Source organism: Trichosurus vulpecula, chromosome 1, assembly GCF_011100635.1.
Source record: "Trichosurus vulpecula isolate mTriVul1 chromosome 1, mTriVul1.pri, whole genome shotgun sequence".
NCBI lineage: Eukaryota > Metazoa > Chordata > Mammalia > Diprotodontia > Phalangeridae > Trichosurus > Trichosurus vulpecula.
In genome coordinates, this window is record NC_050573.1 from 526,897,098 (window position 1) to 526,917,294 (window position 20,197).

A 20,197-nucleotide genomic window follows, 5' to 3' on the forward strand; every position below is an offset into this window, starting at 1 on the left:
TAGAAGGGAGGGAAGAAGAAGTAAGGGGAAAAGGGTAAGATAAGGGAGTGGGTTTATAGGGAGGAAAAATTGGGGGAGGCAGTGATCAAAAGCAAAACTCTTTAGAGGAGGGAAAGGAGAAGGGAGAAATAAAAGCATGACCATGGAGGGAAACAGGATGGAGAAAAGGACACAGAGAGTAATCATAATTGTGAATGTGAATGGGATGAACTCTCCCATAAAACAGAGGCAGATAGGAGAATGGATTAAAAATCATAATCTTACAATTTGTTGTTTACAAGAAACACATTTGAAACAGGGTGATACACACAGTGTAAAAGTAAAAGGCTGGAGTAGTATATGTTATGCTTCAGCTGAAGTAAAAAAAAAAAAAAAGCAGGGGTAGCAATCCTAATCTCACACAAAGCAAAAGCAAAGACAGATCTAATTAAAAGAAATAAGGAAGGAAAGTATATCCTGCTAAAAGGCAACATAGACAATGAAGTAATAGCATTACTTAACATAAATGCACCAAGTGGTATAGTATACAAATTCTTAGAGAAGTTAAGGGAGTTACAGGAAGAGATAGACAGTAAAACTATACTAGTAGGGGACCTCAACCTCCACCTCTCTGAACTTGATAAATGTAATCTCAAAATAAACAAGAAAGAAATTAAGGAAGTGAATAGAATTTTAGAAAAGGTAGATATGATGGACCTCTGGAGAATACTGAATGGAGATAAAAAGGAATATATCTTTTTCTCCGTGGTACATGGCACATACACAAAAATTGACCATGTAATAGGGCATAAAAACCTCACAATCTAGTGTATCCTTTTAAGATCATGATGCAATAAAGATTATTTGTAATAAAGGACCATGGGGCTGTTTTTTCTTTCTGTATAGCTCTGTGAAGACAAACCCCAGTCTTCTCCATTCCCATAGTAACTTTCTATAGTTGAGTTCTTTCTCTCTTGCCTGATCATTATTTTTTTTATTTGTAGCAATTTATTATTATGATCATCTCTAGTCCTGGAATATGGGGAATGGTATTTCTGACCTCAGATCCTCCTTCAGTTCTCCCCTCTGGCCTAGAATAAAAACCAAGACCTCCAGCCTGCTGTAAGTGCTAACAACCAGCTGTGTTCCTCTGGCACCACTTCTGCACTCACCAGGTGTCTGCTGGTTCCTTTTTATCCAGGATCATGTCTCAGCAGCACAGCTGGACCTGGTGTCCCTTATCAGCAAAAGTTCCTTCAATCTTCCCCCACTCAGGTGCCTGGCTTTCAACACTGTCTGGAAGGCAAAGATTCCTGTGGCTGAGGATGAGTCTACCTCCCAACCCAGATAGCTCCATGGATCGCCAATTACTGTTTCAGCAGAACTAGCCTAGAGGTGTTTAGACTTCAAATGGGCAAAACATCTATTCTGGGATTTTTCTTTGAATATTCTCAGGTGTCCCAGGAGGACAACTGTTCAGCCAAAACTCCTGGGTTTTTTTTTCTTTTGTAATTTTTTACTATACTCTATGTTTGCCCTGAGGTGCTGTTTTGTCTTTTTCTCTGGAGGGAAGCTGGAGAGCTTGGAATTTTCTGACCTAAACCGCCATCTTCCCAGAATCCCCACCAAAGGTCTCATTTCTAAGACATATAGGGAATGTAGTTAAATTTATAAGGACATAGACAGTTGTGAATTGATAAGTGGCCATAGGATGTGAATAAGCAGTTTTCAGAAAAAAAAATGAAACTAGGCTGTAAGTAGTCATATGAAAAATACTCTTAAGTCACTAATAATTAGGGAAATACAAATTACAACAACTCTGAGGTATCATCTTGTACCCATTAGATATGGTATATTGACAAAAGGGAAAATAGCAAATACCAAAGTGGTTTGGAAATATAGGTACTTTAAAGCACTATTGGTGGAGCAGCAATCTGCTCTAAACATTCTCTAAAGCAATTTGGAAATGTGAACAAAAAGCTATTAAACTCACCATACAATTATAACTCATCAATACTGGTTGTATATCTATAATCCAGAGAAATTAAAGAATGAGGAAAGTGACCTATATGTATAGAAATATTTATAACAGTTCTATTTGTGACAGCAAATAATATGAAAGTGGAGTATCAATCAATGGGGATTGCCTGAAAAAGGTCTGGTATGTCAATGTAGTGGAACAACTGTCCTGCTGGAAGAAAAGCTGAAAATGTTTTCAGCAAAATCTCAAAAGCCATGTCTGACCTGACACAGAATGAAGTAAACAGAATCAGGAGAACAATTTATCCAATCACAATATTGTAAAAATAGTCAACTTGACAGTCTATGAAACTGATAGGCACTATTGAATAATCATATGCAAAAGATTCATGAGGAAATATGCTATCCAGCTCTAGGGCAGAGAGGTAATAGACTCAGAGAGCAGATTGAAGGAAAGTTTTTTAAAATTTCTTTGCCGTTTTTACAATATAGATATGGCTAATGTGGGAATCTGTTTTACGTCAATTCCATCATTGTAATTGGTTTTGTTTTTCTTGTCTTCCCAATGGACGGAGGTGGAATGAACAGAAAGAGGGAGAGAATTTGGAACTGAAAATAAAATTGAATTGAGAAATGAAAATGTCCTGCATGAGGAAGATTTCAGTTGCACTGCCCTCTCGCATAGATGTATCCAATACGAAATACCGTGCCAGTCATGGCCTCCATATTTGAGAATAGATCCTAGGAAAGAAAACGTGTAAAGAAGGGCAACCAAGATTGTCTGGGAGCTTTATTCTATGCCATTTGAAGATCAACTGAAGAAAATGAAGTTGCTTTGCTTGGGGCAGAGGCAACTGAAAGGTACTAGTTGTCGTCCGTTTGTCACATTGAAGAGGGATTAGATGATTTACATGGCAGCAGAGAAAAGAACTAGGACCAACCATGAAAGTTACAGGGAGATAGATGCTGGCTTGATTCCTCAGGATTAAAACTGCACAGAATTGGAATTGGTTTGCCTTGAAATAGAAAGTTTGCTTTCTTTGGAGGTCTTCCAAGAAAGACTAGGCCATGAAGTGGGTTGAGTGCCAGCCCTGGAGTAAGGAAGACTTAAGTTCAAACCAAATGTTAGACATGTATTAGCTATGTGACCCTGAGCAAATCACTTCACCATATTTACCTTAATTCCTCATCCATATAATGAGATGGAGAAGGAAAGAGCAAACAACTCCAATATCTTTGCCAAGAAAGTCTTAAATGACATCACAAAGGGTCAGACAAGACTGAAATGACTCAACAACTAACAAGAGAAGGCTGGATGAGCACTTTCTTGGCTTGGTGCAGACAAGATGTTTGTTCATGTACTTGATGTAGTAAGAGGGCATTTCAGGTCCCCTTCAACTTTGAAATCATATGATGGTGCTATTTAGGGAAGAGGGTGAACTGATTTTATTTTCCTATCAGTCATTGGAAGCTAGCAGTTAATTAGTACCTGAAGCTTCTTATTTATCTTTTGATGATGCCTCCAACCCTCATCAGGATTTGGGATTTGGCCACATTGTGATAGCTCCAATAGAGACTTCTCCCAAGTATGTTTCTCTGTGGATGACTACAGAACATATAGTGGGCATTTTCCACTCCTCATGGCACTGCCTCTTTAGCAGTGGGCAATTTTAGTAATAGCTAATTTTGCAAAGCACTGTGTAGACATTAACTTTTTTGAGTTTCACAAGAAACCTGTCAGGAATGGATCATAAATGTTATTTTTCAGATTTTTCAGATGATAAAGTTAAGGCACAAAGATGCTTCAACCAAAGCTTGGAGAGACCTTAGTGCTCTCTGAGTCTCTCATTATTTAGAAATGTTAGGTCCTGTCATGTAAATCAAATGTTCTATGGCCATTTGTAGAAGACCTAGCATTCAAACTTATACCTAATGAATCTGAGTTCACCTATTTCTTCATGGTTCTATGACTCATGACTTTATTATACTCATACAGCTATTGATTGTTACAGGCAGAATTTTCATCTTTGTAACCCAAGGACAAATTATAGCATCTGGCACATACAGGAACTTAATATATGCTTATTAACTGCTTCATTTGTACTTTAGACCTCCATAAAACTTTAACTCTGCTGTGGTTTTGAAACCACTATTTCTGATAAGAATTAAAGATTTTGTATCATTAGCAATACGTATTTAAAATGGGTAAAGTTAATTATTATTTTCTGACTTTAACTGACCATCACAGAACTCCATGAACTTTTCACTCCTACAACAGATCAATAAAGCTTAACTCTTTATACTTTAGAGATGAAGATTTGTATAGGATCCAGAAAACTTCCCAGCTGGATCATAGTTTCATTGGCTGCCCCTTTAACTCCACCTCTTGTTTTACACTCTATATATTCTTTTCAGAATTTTTCAGTGACTTAGAACAGCACTCAAATTTGATATATTAAAAACTAAGGCACAAACAGAAACGAGGAAAAGAGACAGAAATAAAAAGCTGACTAGAGGGCATGACAATGAACATCATCCCAAGTTTAAGTGTTGGAACCTGGGCACTGCTTGTTATCTTCCTGACTCTCCTGTTTCTGTAAGTGATAACCTTCTTTTTTCCCTTAAAATTTATCAAGGGATTAGACCCAGCCCCTTTGTGACTTTCACAGGTCATTTCACAGTGACTGGTTTCTAATTGATCCTACTCTTTTTACAATACATACATATATATGTATATACACATATTGTATATAAATATTTGTGTATATACATATGTATGTATATACACATGTATACATATATGGCTATATATGTTATTTAGCATATATGTACATACATATGTGTATATACATACATATGTATATACACATATATACATATATATGGCTATATTTGTTATTTAGTATTTCTGTAACTGAAAATGCTTTCTTTGTTTATATAAATGGACATCTTTTGCTAGAAAGAGTACTGAGAAAACTAAACTCCTTTATCAAAGCCTCTATTCTCTTTTCCCGAAAGAATTGACTTTGAAGTTATCCCTTTTTTATTGGTCAAGTGATTTGAGAGCAAAGAAAACTCCTTAAAGAAACCTTAGTTCAGGTTAATTTTCTATTTTTTCCCTTTACCTGTCTAATTTTCCTCCCTATTGTTTTTTTTTCATTTTAAAAGACATTTCCTTATGTCCAAAAACTTATAGCTCATTTCCTAATGCTCATTCCACCAAAAATACTCCAATCATTTCTATCAGCCAGTTCATAGGAATTCTGTGTGAGATATCTGTGCATCCTCTTTTTTAAAGTCTTTGAATTAGGAGCATCATCAAAAGTTGAGCATTCCTCTTCTGCCCTATCCATCTCTTTTGCCTAATCACTGTCCTGGAAAGGTTGGGAACTAAAAAGTTTGTCAATGTAATGGATACATGTCAGAGATGGTACATTATCTGTACAAAAAATACAAGTTGATCAATTCTGTACAATGTTATAATGCCCACAAGCTGATGAGACCCAAAGATCATGCTGGCAGGAGAACAGGGAGAGACCCAACCTTAAATGTTAAAACTTCCTAAATCTCAGCATTTGCTGTCTTTATTTTTATAAGGCTTCTGATGGCTTCAAGATCTATCATTTAATTATGCTTTATGAAATGTAAACATTTTATTCTTAGGTCTTCATTTATTCCCTGGTTTGTTGGTTAATTTGCCACAAAATGAAGCAGTGGTCACTGCCCAATATTAGAGGAAAATTCACTGAAGAACTTCCTAAATTATTCTTTTTATTTTTTTTCCTGCACACTCTGAATCATGCTAATTTAGCCCGGTAGTAGAAGTTGATATTCCTATGCCCCTTATGTTCAATTATTTTCAAAATCACCTTGTGAGTGATTATAGTAATTTGGTGGCACTTCTCTACATGGATATAAATAATGAACAGCCTGGAACAAATGAAGCTGTTATAGAACAGGGAGATATTCTAATATCATAAGCTCAATATCCAGGTTTCTTTCTTAGAGCTATCAGGAAACACCAGAAGGTCAAAGACCTGTTGAAATATGAACATTAGATGCCATGAGAACCTTCTGCATTCATGATAATATCAGTGAAACACTGGTGGCTTAGCAGGCTACTAGCAAACTAGAGTGATAATGCACTCTGAAGTCAAAGGACCTAAATTCAGATCCCTCTCTTGATACTAACTTACCTATGGGACCTTGGCCAAGGATCTTAAATTGCTGAGTCTCAGTTTGCTCCATCATATAATAAGAGAACTCAAAATGGACTTGGAAGCTCTTTGGTGAAGGTATCACTGCTGCAGCCACGTGGAGTTGGCAGTCCCTGCCTCTCTTCCTGACTCACCGCTGTTCACTCTCACCGAGGAATAAGTCGGTCAGGAAGCCACTGTCATGGCATTCAAAGACACTGGCAAGACCCTTGTGGAGTCCAAAGTGGTCATTCACCAGATCCAGTTCACCCTCACCAGCCGCAATGTGAAATCACTCAAGAAAGTGTGTACTGACCTAATTAGAGGAGCCAAAGAAAAGAACTTGAAAGTGAAGGGACCTGTTCGAATGTCCGCTAAGACACTTCGGATCACAACTAGCAAAACTCCTTGCGGTGAAGGTTCAAAGACTTGGGATTGGTTCCAGATGAGAATCCACAAATGCCTTATTGATTTTCACAGTCCTTCTGAAATTGTTAAACAGATCACTTCTATCAGCATTGAACCAGGTGTAGAAGTTGAAGTCACCATTGCAGATGCCTAACCAATCATATCTTTTAATAAATTGATTGCAACTATTAAAAAAAAGATGGACTTGGAAGCCTTCTAAAACTCTAGATTTATGACTCTATCATCCCAAGTCACATAATGGAAGTCGAGAGAATCAAGGTGTGCTGCTTTGTGCCATTGCTGGCTGATGGTAATGATGTAGTGCAATATTTATAGGAGAATAGCATATGAGACTTTGGAAGAACCTTGGGGATTATCTACTACAGCTCCCTCCTTTTCTACTTCATTTAGCAGACAAGGATCTTGAAATTAAGATAAGAGAAGGAGCCTCTTTAATAATATAATACAACACAACACAAATACAATATAAAGTGAAATAATATGATATAGTATATTTATGGAAACTACTACTTTGACGTTATAATCAGCATACAAATATGCTGAGCAAAAAGGAAGGGAAATTACACCCCATATGAGAAAATAATGTCAGTACTAAATATGCCAATGATTAATGGTATGTCAACCAAGTTCTTTTTAAAAATTTTACAAACTCTGTCATGAAGTCAAAACTGAATTAGTTGAGCCTTTGAAACAATCATCATAATCTTACCCCACCCTGAAGCCTATATTGAAGTAGAATCAGGTGAGATACAAATAACATGGAAAGAAGACAATGTAGTTCCCATCAAGGCTTGCTAGAAATATTTTCCATATTTCTTTCTTTGCTTCTTTTCTTATTCTCTTTTATGGAGGTGAAAATATGGTCTAAGGATGTAACCATTCTGGCTTTGTCAATTTTGCTATACCTGATCTCATAATGAACATTTCTTATTTCTTTGTGTACAATAACCATAATGATTGTGGGATATCCTATTATATTTGATTATGATAATGTGCCATAATTAGTTTAATGAATTTTTAAATTAATATTTGTGTCCTGTTTTACTTTTTAAAATAAAGAAATGAATATATTTTAAGTGCATATGTAATTTTAAAATGTTATGTTTATTTCTTCGATATTTCTCTATTAGAAGAATTGCTTGATTAAAAGCCATATTCAGTTTTGTGACTCTTATGATATATTGGGACATTGCTCTCAAAAATGTTTTCTTGATTCTGAAGTCCCATCAACAATATATTAGGACATGTGATTCCTTATAACCCCACCAATAGCAGATAGAACCATTGTGGATCTAATAGCAAGGACAATGAAAACAAAGGCACTTGCAAATGAAAACGTGAGACACTCTACCACCTACCATCTTGATTTGGACTCTGTTGCCAAACATCCTCCCTATCAATGTCAAATATCTTCAGCAAGCCTGTCTCCTTGCTCAGCACAAAAATCTTTCAGGAATTAAAGCTGTGAGACTCACAAAGCATATTGAATAGGTGTATGATGATTTTGATTAATCTGCAGCACATAATGAAGGAAGAAAGAAAGGAACTTAGGAAGGAAGGAATTTAGGAAGTAAGGAAAGTGGATAGGAAATGTGGAAGTAAGAAAGAAAGACTTTTCCAAGCACGTACTATATTCCAAGTAGTATGGCATATACTTTACCGATATATTCATTTAAGCCTCAAAACAATTCTGTAAGGTAGGTCCCATTATTATCCACATTTTTAAAAAGTCATGAGATGTGATGAGACAAAGCAATTTTAGAATCCTTGATCATAAAAGTGTAATATTCGCGATGTTTGTGGGAGCCAGTAAATATTTCTGGAAGTGCCTCCTTGGCATCTAGATCTGAGTGAACCAAGCCATACCTTAGAGTTGCCTTTATAGCTTCTCCCCTTCTGATTACTGACAAGTGGACTATACCATTTATTTCTTTTGTATTTGCCTTGATTCTAATGTCTTTGTATTTTTTCCTTCACTTTACAGATATGGGACCTGGGCACATAGTCTCTTTAAGGACCTGGGAATTCCAGGACCAAGACCTCTTCCTTTCCTTGGATCTGTTCTTTCTTATCGCAAAGTAAGTTTCTATGAGATTTCCTTTACTTTCTTTGAATGATGGAAAGAGGATTTGCTTTTGGATCAGGAGACATTGGTACAAATTCCAGGTCTGACACTTTTATTACCTGTGTGGCTGTGGGCAAGTCATTTATTTTCTTTAGGCCTCAGTTTCCCCATCTGTAAAGTGAGAGGTTTGGACTTTCAGCTCAAGGTGTAGGATCTTTTGATTCTTTGTAAGACCTCAGATTTCCCAAAGATAAGTTATAGTGCATGTATCCTTTAATGCTATAAGAAGGAGTATTTATTCCCTCTTTTCATTGCACAAAGGGCTTCATTAACAAGACTTAAGGACTGAATGTTTTACACTTGATTCTGCCTGAGTGCTTGTCAGTGTTATCAATTCTGATAGATTTATAAATTGATTCAATGGGTATTTCCTTTTGAGCCCTATGTCCTCAATGATCTTGGGGATAACAAGTAGATCTGTGATTTAACTGGCACAAGAATTTCCAGGTGAGGTAATGACTATTACTACCTGACTTTTTCCATAATTTTCATAAATGCTAATACCAGTACCCTCAAGATGTGTCCCCATACCCAGGGGAAGCAGCAGACTGCAGATGTGAACCACCACATTGTTTGGTGTAGCCCCAGGAAAGCAGGCATTCCCCAGCAGCCAGACTTTCACTTGCTTCAGCACAGCCCTCAGCAAAGAGGTAGATGCCCACCCTATAGATAACTAAGCAAACAGCCAGCAGAGTACCCAGCTCCCATCATGTGCTTCAGCAATAGCTCTAGGAAAATAGGTACACACCAACCCTACAGGTGCCTAATCAAACAGGCAGCAAAGCACTAAGCCACCACCACCTGCTTTAGCATATCCATGGGGAAACTGGCATGTTCTAGAGGTCAGATCTCCATGTGCTTCCAAACAACCAAAGGCAAACAGGCAGCCTCCAGAGAGCTGACCACTTCAGTGTAGCCCCCAGGAAATGCAGAAATACCCCACCAGCCACAGTAAATGCCAGATATCACCACTAGGACCCCAGCTGTGCACTAGGTAAGCTGCCAGACTCCTATAGCCTCCAGCAGCACCAGCCATCCTCTACTTCATTCCATCAGCTCAGCACTAGACATGAGGGTCTCCTGTGGGCTTCAGGACAACATCAGTGCAGAAGAAGGTAAACAATCATAGAAGCCTTAAACAGTGCTCCTTCCACTCTGGGAGTAGTGCTCAAATTTAAGAAAAGAAAAAGGCCAAAAAAAAGATGAGCCCCAAACAACAAAACAAGTATCTGACCATAGAAAGTTTTTGTGCTGACAGGGAAAACCAAGACACAAACTCAGAAGAGGATAAAAATGTTAAAAGCACCTACAGGTAAAAAGCAAAGGAAAAATGCATAGTGGTCTCAAGTGCAGAAAGAGCTCATAGAAGAGCTCAAAGAGGAGTTTAAAAATCATGTAGGAGAGGTCAAAGAAAAAAATGGGAAAAGAATTGAGAGTGATGCAAGAGAATTATGAAAAAAGTTAAAAGCTTGGATAAAGAAAACAACTGCTCAAAAAGTTGAATTGGCCAAATGAAAAGGAGATACAAAAATCCAATGAAGAAAACAACTTGTTAAAATGTATGATAGTCCAAATGGGAAAGAAAAGAAAAGCAGTAACTAAGGAGAACAACTCCTTAAGAGTTAGCATTGGGCAAGTGGAAGCTAATGATTCTGTGAGACATCAAGAATCAATCAAACAAATTCAAAACAATGAAAAAAAATAGAAGAGAATGTAAAGTATCTCACTGGAGAAACAACTCACCTGAACAATAGATCCAGGGGAATGATGTCAGAATCATTGGATTACCTGAAAGCCATAATCAAAAATAGGACCTGGACAGCATCTTTCAAGAAATCATCAAAAAAAACTGTTCTGATATCCTAGAACCACAGGGTAAAAAAGTCATTGAGAGAATTCACCCAATCACCTCCTGAAAAAAATACCAAAATCAAAACTGCAAGGAATATTGTAGCCAAATTTCAGTATTATCAAAGTCAAGGAGAAAATACTGCAAGTAGCTAGGAAGAAATATTTCAGCTATCAAAAAGGGTGGTGATGAGTATTGTTTGAATCTTATTCTCATTAGATTTGGCTCAAAGAAGGAATAACATACACACTCACTGGGGTATGGAAATTTATCATTCCCTATAGGGGAGGAGGAGAGGAAAGGGCAAAAAAGGAAGGTGGAGGGATAAAAGGCAGGGCAGAAATAGGAGGGGAAAGGGGAAAGAAAAGGGAAGGAGGGCTAATAGAAGGGAAGACAAAATGAGGGAGGCAGTGGTCAGAAGCAAAATACTGGTGAAAATGGAAAGGAGAGAGAAAAGTGTGAGCTGGGGTAGGATGGAGGGAAATACACAGTTATTAATCATAACTGTGAATGTGAATGGCATGAACTTTCCCATAAAATGGAAGCAGATAGCAGAGTAGATTAAAAGCCAAAATACTACAATATGCTGTTTAGAAGAATCACATTTGAAACAGAGAGATACACACAGAGCAAAGGTAATGGGCATGAGCAGAATATATTATGCTTCAGCTGAAGTAAGGGAAAAAAAAGCAGGGAAAGCAATCCTGATCTCAGACAAAGCAACAGCAAAAAATAGATCTAATTAAAAGAGATAAAGATGGAAATTGCATCGTACTAATGGGTACCATCGACAATGAAGTAATATCAGTACTAAACATATATGCACCAAATGGCATAGCATCTTCTTTCTTAGGGAGTTATTGGAAGAAATAAAAAGTAAAATGCTGCTGGTGAGGGACCTCAACATCCCCCTCTCAGAAATGGATAAATCTAACTGTGAAGTAAACAAGAAAAAAGTTAAGGAGAATTTTAGAAAAGTTAGATATGGTAATCCTCTAGAGAAAATTGAATTGGGATAGGAAGGAATATACATCTTTCTTGTTGGAACATGGCACCTATGGAAAAATGGATCATTTAATGTGTCATAATGACCTGACCTGACAATCAAATGCAGAAAGGCAGAAATATTAAATGCATGCACTTCTGATCATGATGCAATAAAAATTACATGGAATAAATAGCCATAGAAAGATAAAGATTAATTGGAAACTAAAAAATCTAATCCTAAAGAATGAGTGGGTCAAACATCAAATCATAAAACAACAATTTCATCAAATAAAATAACAATAATGAGAAAACATAGCAAAATTTATGGGATACAGCCTAAGCAGTAGTTAGGGAAAATTGTATATCTCCAAATATTTACATTAAAAATAGAGAATGAAGGATATGCAATTAATATAGCTAGAAAAAAGAGTAAATCAAAAATCCTCATTTAAATGTCAAATGAGAAAATCTGAAATCCAAGGGAGAGATTAATGAAATTGAAAGAAAGCTATTGAACTAATAAAAAAAAACTAAGAGCTGGTTTTAAGAATAAAAAGCAAATAAAATAAAACTTCAGTTAATTTGATTAGAAAAAAAGGAGAAAACCAAATTAGGAGTATCAAAAATGAAAAGGGTGAATTCACAATCAATGAAGAGAAAATTAAAATAATAATTAGAAGCTACTTTTCCTCAACTGTATGGCAATCAAGTTGACAGTCTTAGCGAAATGGATGAGTATTTCCCAAAATGCAAATTGTCCAGGTTAACAGAAGAGGAAATAAAATGCTTACATAATACTATTTTAGAAAAACGAATTGAGCAAGCCATCAATGAGCTCCCTAAGAGCAAATCTTCAGGGTCAGATGGATTTACAACTGAATTCCACCAAACACTTAAAGAAAAATTAACCTCACACCTATCAAATTGGCTAATATGAGAAAAAGGAAAGTAAATGTTGGAGAGGTTGTGGAAAATTGGAGTACTAATGCACTGTTGGTGGAGTTATGAACTGATCTAACCATTCTGGACAGCATTCAGGGAACTATGCTCAAAAGGCCCCCAAATTGTGTGTACCCTTTGATCCAGCAATACCACTACTAGGTCTTTATCCCAAAAAGAAAAGGGCCTACCTGTTCAAAAATATTTATAGCAACCCTTTTTGTAATGGCAAAATTTTAAAAATTGGGGGGATACCCATCAAATGGAGAATGACTGAACAAAGGGTGGTATACTAATACTACTGTGCAATAAGAAATGATGAACAGGCAGATTTCAGAAAAATCTGGAAAGACTTGTTTGAACTGATGCACAGTGAAATGAACAGAACCAGGAAAATATTGTGTACAGTATCAGCAAGACTGTGTGGTGATGAGCTACGAATGACTCAACTCTTCTCAGCAACACAATGTTCTAAGACAAGTACAAAAGATTCATGAAAGAAAATACTATCCATATCCAGATAAAGAACTGATGGACTCTGAATGTAGATTGATGCATAATTTTTTTCACTTATTCTATCTCATGTTTTCCCCTCTTTATCTGTTACTTCTTTTATAAGTGTGACTGATATGGAAATATTTTTGCATGATAGCACATGTATAAAATATACCAAACTGCCTATAGTTTTCAGAACAGGAGAAGGAATGGTTAAAACTTTGCAACCAAAATTTTTATAAAAATGAATGATATGATTTTTACTGACATGTAACAAAGGAAAACAATAACATACTACTAAACTTAAAAAGCAAAACAAAAAAGACCAATTAATTGCAATACTATATAAATGATTTGGAAAAATAAGCATAGAAGGCAAAATAGACAAATTCTTTTTATTGCACAAATTTCATGCTGGTGCCTAAACTGGGAAGAGCATAAACAGAAAGAAAATTATAGACCAATTTCCCTGAGCAATATTGATTCAAAAATTTTAAATAAAATATTAAGAAAGAGATTAGAGCAATTTATCATGAGGACAATACACTATGCACAGGTGAGATTTATAATAAGAATGCAGAACTGCATTAGGAAGGCTTTCAGCATAATTGACCACATCAATAACAAAACTAACAAAAATCATGTGATTATATTAATCGATGCAGAAAATGCTTTTGACAAAATACAGCACTCACTCCTGTTAAAAAACAAACAAACAAAGAAACTGGAGAGCATAGGAGAAAAGAGTGTTCCTCAAAATAATAAGTAGACTGTATCTGAAAAAAAAACAGTAAACACTTTATGTAATGGGGATAAACTAGAAGATTTTCAAATAAGATAAGGGATGACACAAAGATGCCCGTTTTCAACACTATCATTCAATTTGTACTAGAAATATGAGCTATAGTAATAAGAGAAGAAAGGAAATTGAAAGAATTGGAATAGGCAATGAGGAAATAAAACTATCACTCTGCTGATGACATGATGGTAAAAAGAGAATCCTAGAGAATCAACTAAAAATTACTTAAATGATTAAGAACTTTAGAAAAGTTGGAGGAGTATAAAAAAACCCCACATAAATCATTAACATTTATATATATATATATATATATATATGTATGTATATATATATATATATATATGTATATTACCAAATAATCCCAGCAGCAAGAGAGAGAAATGGAAATTCCATTTAAAATAAATGTGGAAAATATAAAATATTTGGGAGTCTACTAGCCAAAACTAACCAGGAACTATATGAAAAAAATTACAAAACACTTTTCGCAAAAATAAAATCAAGTGGATTTCAGAAAAACATGGAAAGACTTATACGAATTGTTGCTGAGTGAAGCAGGTAGAACCAAGAGAACATTGTCTTGTCCATAATAGCAGCAACATTGTGTGATAATCAACTATGAAAGACTTAATTCTTTCCAAAAATATAATGATCCAAGACAATTCCAAAAGACTTGTGATGGAAAATGCTATCCACATCCAGAGAAAGATGTACGGAGTCAGGACAAAGATTTAAGCACATGATTTTCATTTTTTTCTTTCTTGGAGTTTCTCTCTTTTTTCTGATTCTTCTTTCATGACATGATTAACATGGAATTAATATGATTGTACATGTATAACTTACATCAGATTTTTTGCTATCTTGTGGTGGGTGTGCAGGGGAAGGGAGAAAAATTTGGAAATCAAAATCTTATAAAAGTGAATGTTGAAAATTATCTTTACATGTAATTAGCAAAAAAGGAAATGCTATCAAATGGGAAAAAACAATAATATTATTAATGAATATTTATTAATCATTTTCTTTCAGTGACTGTGTTAGGCATTAAATCACAGATTCTGAACATGGGAAATTTAAAGTTTGAGAATAACTATTTATTTAGAAAAATTGGTTAATTTTGTAATGGTCCATAGGCTTTTTAAAAAGGCTGCTACCACACTTGACTCATTAAGAACCCCTGAAGAAAGGGAAATGTAAAGGTAAAAAACCCATCATAGGTGACCTCAAGGGGTCTGTTATCCAGTACAGAGAATGACGTACGTTGAGATAATTGTAATTTAAATGAGAATATAGTGAGAGCCTTAGTTTATAGGTTGTAAGAATCCATCCCTCAAAAAGTTTTTTTTTTTAATTAAGTGCCTACAATGTCCTAGGCGCTGGGTTATAAATATAATGAATACAACCATCCCTACTTTAAACATTCTATAATAATATAGGAAAAAAGCATTAGAGTTAAAATCAAGAGACCAAGCATCTTGGAGAAATTTCTCTCTACTCAGAAATCTGGAAAGACCCCATGGAAGTGATCACAATTGAGCTGGGTTAGATGTTAATAAGTAGAGAGGAGGGTGGTCAACAACCACAAGGAAAAGTGAAGAGCATTACAACAATAGCAAAATATACGATTATGTTATATTTAAGTTCCTAACATAAACCATTTTAACATTATTCATTATTAAGAATTCATGCCAATACCTGAATTTAAAATTCTTTTTGCAGGGTTGTGCAAATTTTGACATGACTTGTTTTAAAAAATATGGGAAAACCTGGGGGTGAGTACTCTAAGTAATCTTTCCATTATCCCTACGCATTTCAATGGTCAGTCTCCCATAGCTTTCCATTCAAACAATTACATTTGTGAAGACAGAGGTATTGTATGTGTTTAGTGCCACAGAATTTTAGTTTATCCCATAGCATCATAACAGATTCACCTAGTATGATATTACACTGCATCATAGAGTTTGTAAACATCTCCCTGTTTTAATTCAGTGCTATGATAAGGTGAACGTTGAAGAAATAAACAAACATTCTATAAACTGCCTGCCACGTAAAGGTCTGCTGAGCAATGCAGATACAAACACAAAACTGGAAAAGAGATCCTGCCCTGAAGAAACTTCCATTCAATAGTACAGTTCAACATGTAAAAAGAATAGTAATTCAAAAAAGATGATCAGAGAATTATTAACATATAGATGGAGGAAGGTAACCAATATTTCTTTGGAAATAAATTTTACTTTACCAGACTATTTTTTGACTTTCTTTAATTTACTGTCTAGAATCTCATTAATTCTCACCCATTAAATTGGACCCAATGAGTTTGTGATAATTCATATTTAGTAACTATCATTCTTAGTGACTATGAAGATTTACACAATAGTGGCATCGTTAGACCTTTTAGAAATATTGTGTGATACACAATTATTTATGCAACTACAAATTACAGAATTTCACATGGACTAATCTCACTTTAATTTTCATGAGTAACCAATGATAGACTGGTTAACATTAGTATAGCACCTGATACCCTGTTAGTCTGCACTGTTTTATTAGCTATCCCAGATTCCAGAGATTTGGAAAGAGGGCCAGAATCCTCTCCAAATCTTAGCTCTTGAGCACTAGCACTAATGCTTTATTTTGACTCATCAGACACAAGGTCCATTAACATGGAACATGACTAAATAGCAATGAAAATTAATCAGCAACAGGACGTGGCTTTTTATAAGCTTTGAGTTCATTTTCCAAAAGTACATTAAAATTCAATGAGAAGAAGAGATATTCATTGGAATTACAACTGGACAACTGCATATTGGAACACATGTGGGTAGAGCACATGTGTGAAGGGATTAGTATATTAGGAGCACATATGAACAAGACATCTAGGTATAGGGACACTTCATCAGCAAAACTACATAGCTGCCAATGTCCTTTGGTGATTTGACTGTGCTAATCTATTAAACTTATTCCCCACCAATCATCTTCCACCAGGTCTTTCCTCATTATATTTCATCCTAGTTGCTTTGGAACACCAAGATTCTAATTTATACCTTAAACTATCAGGCGGGTAATCTATTGATTGGTTCTGTGTAAGCTGCCATGAAAGCACACTTTTTATATTGGCTTTATAATCTTAGTCATCCATTCTCACCACTTTAGGTGCAAGTACCCACAGGGCTTCATCTTGAATACTTTTCCTTATTCTAATCACTCCAATTATTTCCCAGGCCCACTAGAACCCAATTGTTCTTCACCTATTGCTGCTGTTCTTCAAAGAACCCTCATCCTATCATCTACCAACTTTCCTACATATCACTAAACTTTTCAACCAGCTTGATTTCTTATTCTTTGCTTTAATAGAAAACTTACTTTCTCTTGAAAATACCATATGTCTTAAAATGCTTTCTGCTATGTCTCCTACTCCTTTCATGCCCTACTCATATGGTTAGAAGATGGAGAAGGCACATTCCTTAATCATCACTGCTGTTTCCAGATCATTCTTCCACTATCCCCCAAATACTTTCCCCTTTATCTGCTCACCTGCAACCAACTTTTCCAACTCTTTTAATGACCTTGGTGCCAGGTTCACTAACTTCTCCTCCACACACTCTCTGCTCCTGGCTACTAAAGGATATTTTGGTTGATAGCCTGACAATTTAACTCCTCAACCTCTACAATTCCAAAGAGCACCTTTTCCCACCTCTAGTCAGTATGTTCACACCTTTGAACTAATAATTTCACCAATACCAAAATCTAGAATTGAAATTCCACACTTCAACCACCAACTTATTTCCTTTTGTCTGATCCATTGACTCCTGCTAAACCTAGTAGTCCTCACTCTCATTGTACATGGTAGTCCTTGACAATTTTCCCTTTCTGCTTCTTCACCTTGGTTTTTATTTGCCTCATGGATGTCTTTGATCCTATTTTTTTTGCTACATTAATGCTTTCCTACCTCCTCTTCTAATATCGCTCAGACTCGTTTCTTCCACCAATCCCAATTCTCAAACCCTCCTTCTAGGTTGAATGCCAGAAATAGATTTCTCTTCTTCTGTTACAGGACAAAAGCCTAATCATAGAGAAATTGGGTCAGTTTCACCTAATTCAAATTCATGGTACATAACCTTAGCTTGTAAACTAAGTGGCACAGTAGATTCAGTGAAACACTTGATTCAGGATTACTTGAGTAAAAATTTGACCTCAGATATTTACTAGTTGTGTGACCCTGAGCAAGTCACTTAACCCTGTTTGCCTCAGTTTCCTCATTTGTAAAATGAGCTGGAGAAGGAAATGGCAAACTACTCCATTGTATTTGCCAAGAAAACCCCAAGTGGGTCATGAAGATTTTCACATCACTGAAATGATAAACAACAACAGTATTGAATTATATTTTTATTTATTTATTTTGTTAATCAATTTCCAATTTCATTTTAATCTGATAACCAAGACTTTAAAGCTTCTTGTAGGTCCACTATGAGTTTGAAAACACTGATATTCATGGTTTTCATAACTTTGAGGATTATATTGAACTCCTTTTTCTGTCTTTTTTTCAGATTCCTTCAGTTTCCTGGAATTTTCTATTCCATCTCTGCAACATCCCTCAAATCCTTTTCATATTCCTACTACCACCACCTCTCTCAATGATAGTACAAGTTGTTATTATGACTCATCTAAATTATTATTGTGTCCTCCTTACAGAATTTGTCCTGCCTATACTCTCCCTCCTACTTGGCCCATTAAAATTATTTATTTCAAAAAAAACTTTATTATTTTTAACATTGATTTAAATTTTTTGAGTTCTAAACACTCTCCCTTTTTCCAATCCCTCCCTAACCCGTTGAGAAGGCGAGTAACATGACATCAATTATATATGTGAAGTCATATAAAACGTATATCCTTATTAGCATGTTCCAAAATAAAAGAAAAATAAAGTCAAAAACAATATGTTTCATCACTTCTTCCTCTAGTTTAGAAGGCATTTTTAATCATGAATGGGTCCTTTGGAATTTTCTTGGGTCACCTGTTCCATTCTTAGTACAATGATGACAAAATCTTTCTTGTGTGTAAATCCGTTAACATTTACATGTCTGCACGAGAGTCCACCCTGCCTCCCTGTTGCAACCTAAGAAAATTTTAAAAACTACTTCTTGATGTTCAAGACTATCCCTTGTATGTTACCACCTGGGTTTATTTCCTACAAGTCCCCTCTATACACTTTGTTAATCCAAACTGGATGACTCTTTGGCTCCCAAACACACTCACCACTCTCATACTACTGTGACTGCTCAGGCTGCTTACTGTCATTGAAATGCCCTCCTCCCTTCCTTTTCCTACTGAGTGCCTGACCATTCTTTAAAGCTCAATTCCAATGTTATCTCCTCAATGAAACTATTCCCTTTCCCCATTATACCTAACAAGAAGAAGAATAAAAACAACAAGGATAAAATCTACTCTTTAAGGTTTTCAAGGTATTTGAAACACATTATCTTACAGTTCTGCACAACAACCCTTTATGGTTGATGCTATTCTTTTCCTCATTTTGCCAGTGAGAAAACTTAATTTGAAATAAATTACTGACTTGCATGGAGTCACAGAGCTAGGAAGTATCTGAGGTAGGATCTCAACTTAAGCAAGAAGCAAGTATTTCATAAATATTCTCTGATGAGTTTTGTTTTAGGTTATTGGTTCATTCCCACATTTGTGATTAGAGCAAACATGACGTAGCAGTGAACTCATGTCCATCAATTTGTAGTTGCTAATTGCAATATCTGTTAATAACAGTGTAACTGGGGGAGTAATGCAATTTGTTCCATTTTGGGGTATAGGTTTTTTGATGGCAGACAACCAGTACTGGCCATCATGGACCCAGAGACTATCAAATCAGTGCTGGTAAAAGAGTGCTATTCCATCTTCACCAATCGTCGGGTAAGTAACAGTGAAAGAGTAATGCCGATGGCAATGGGGAAAGCATGCTAAGCATGTTAAGGATCACACAGATTTTACACCATCTACTGACACTAATTTCACTACTAATATTCTGGCAGAAGACAGGACAGGAAAGATGGCCTAGATAAGGCCAATGTAGATTGAGGTAGAAACAGAAGGCAGTTTTTGCTGGGTGAATTGAACCCCCATCAACATCTCTGGGGCCCCAAAATACTTGGGAGTGGCAATGCCTACCCAACAAGAAGACTTGCTTGTAATGCAACCCACAGGGACACTACTAAAGGAAAAGTTCACTGTGGAAAATGGACCTGCTTACTTCATCTCCGCAGGCAATAAGTGTTGACTAGCTGCCTTCAACAGAGGGATGGTTGCAGGAGACATAGTTTGGAAAGTACACCTAATCCTTTTATTGTACTTTTGACCTGGCCCCCCAGTCATATTCCTGGGGAGGATCCTGTGGAAGAGGTGCTGGTCATCCCCACCTA

At 35.9% G+C, this 20,197-nt stretch overlaps 1 protein-coding gene across 1 annotated transcript in view; it reads left to right on the forward strand.

The window, feature by feature from the left end:
• Positions 1-4,372: 4,372 nt before the first annotated feature.
• Positions 4,373-20,197, forward strand: part of LOC118833860 (cytochrome P450 3A8-like) — a 50,992-nt gene continuing 35,167 nt past the window's right edge. The window contains exons 1-4 of the mRNA XM_036741277.1: positions 4,373-4,555; positions 8,569-8,662; positions 15,492-15,544; positions 19,592-19,691. Coding sequence (XP_036597172.1) covers positions 4,479-4,555; positions 8,569-8,662; positions 15,492-15,544; positions 19,592-19,691 — 324 coding nt within the window. The 5' untranslated portion in view covers positions 4,373-4,478. The remainder of the gene's footprint in view (positions 4,556-8,568; positions 8,663-15,491; positions 15,545-19,591; positions 19,692-20,197) is intronic.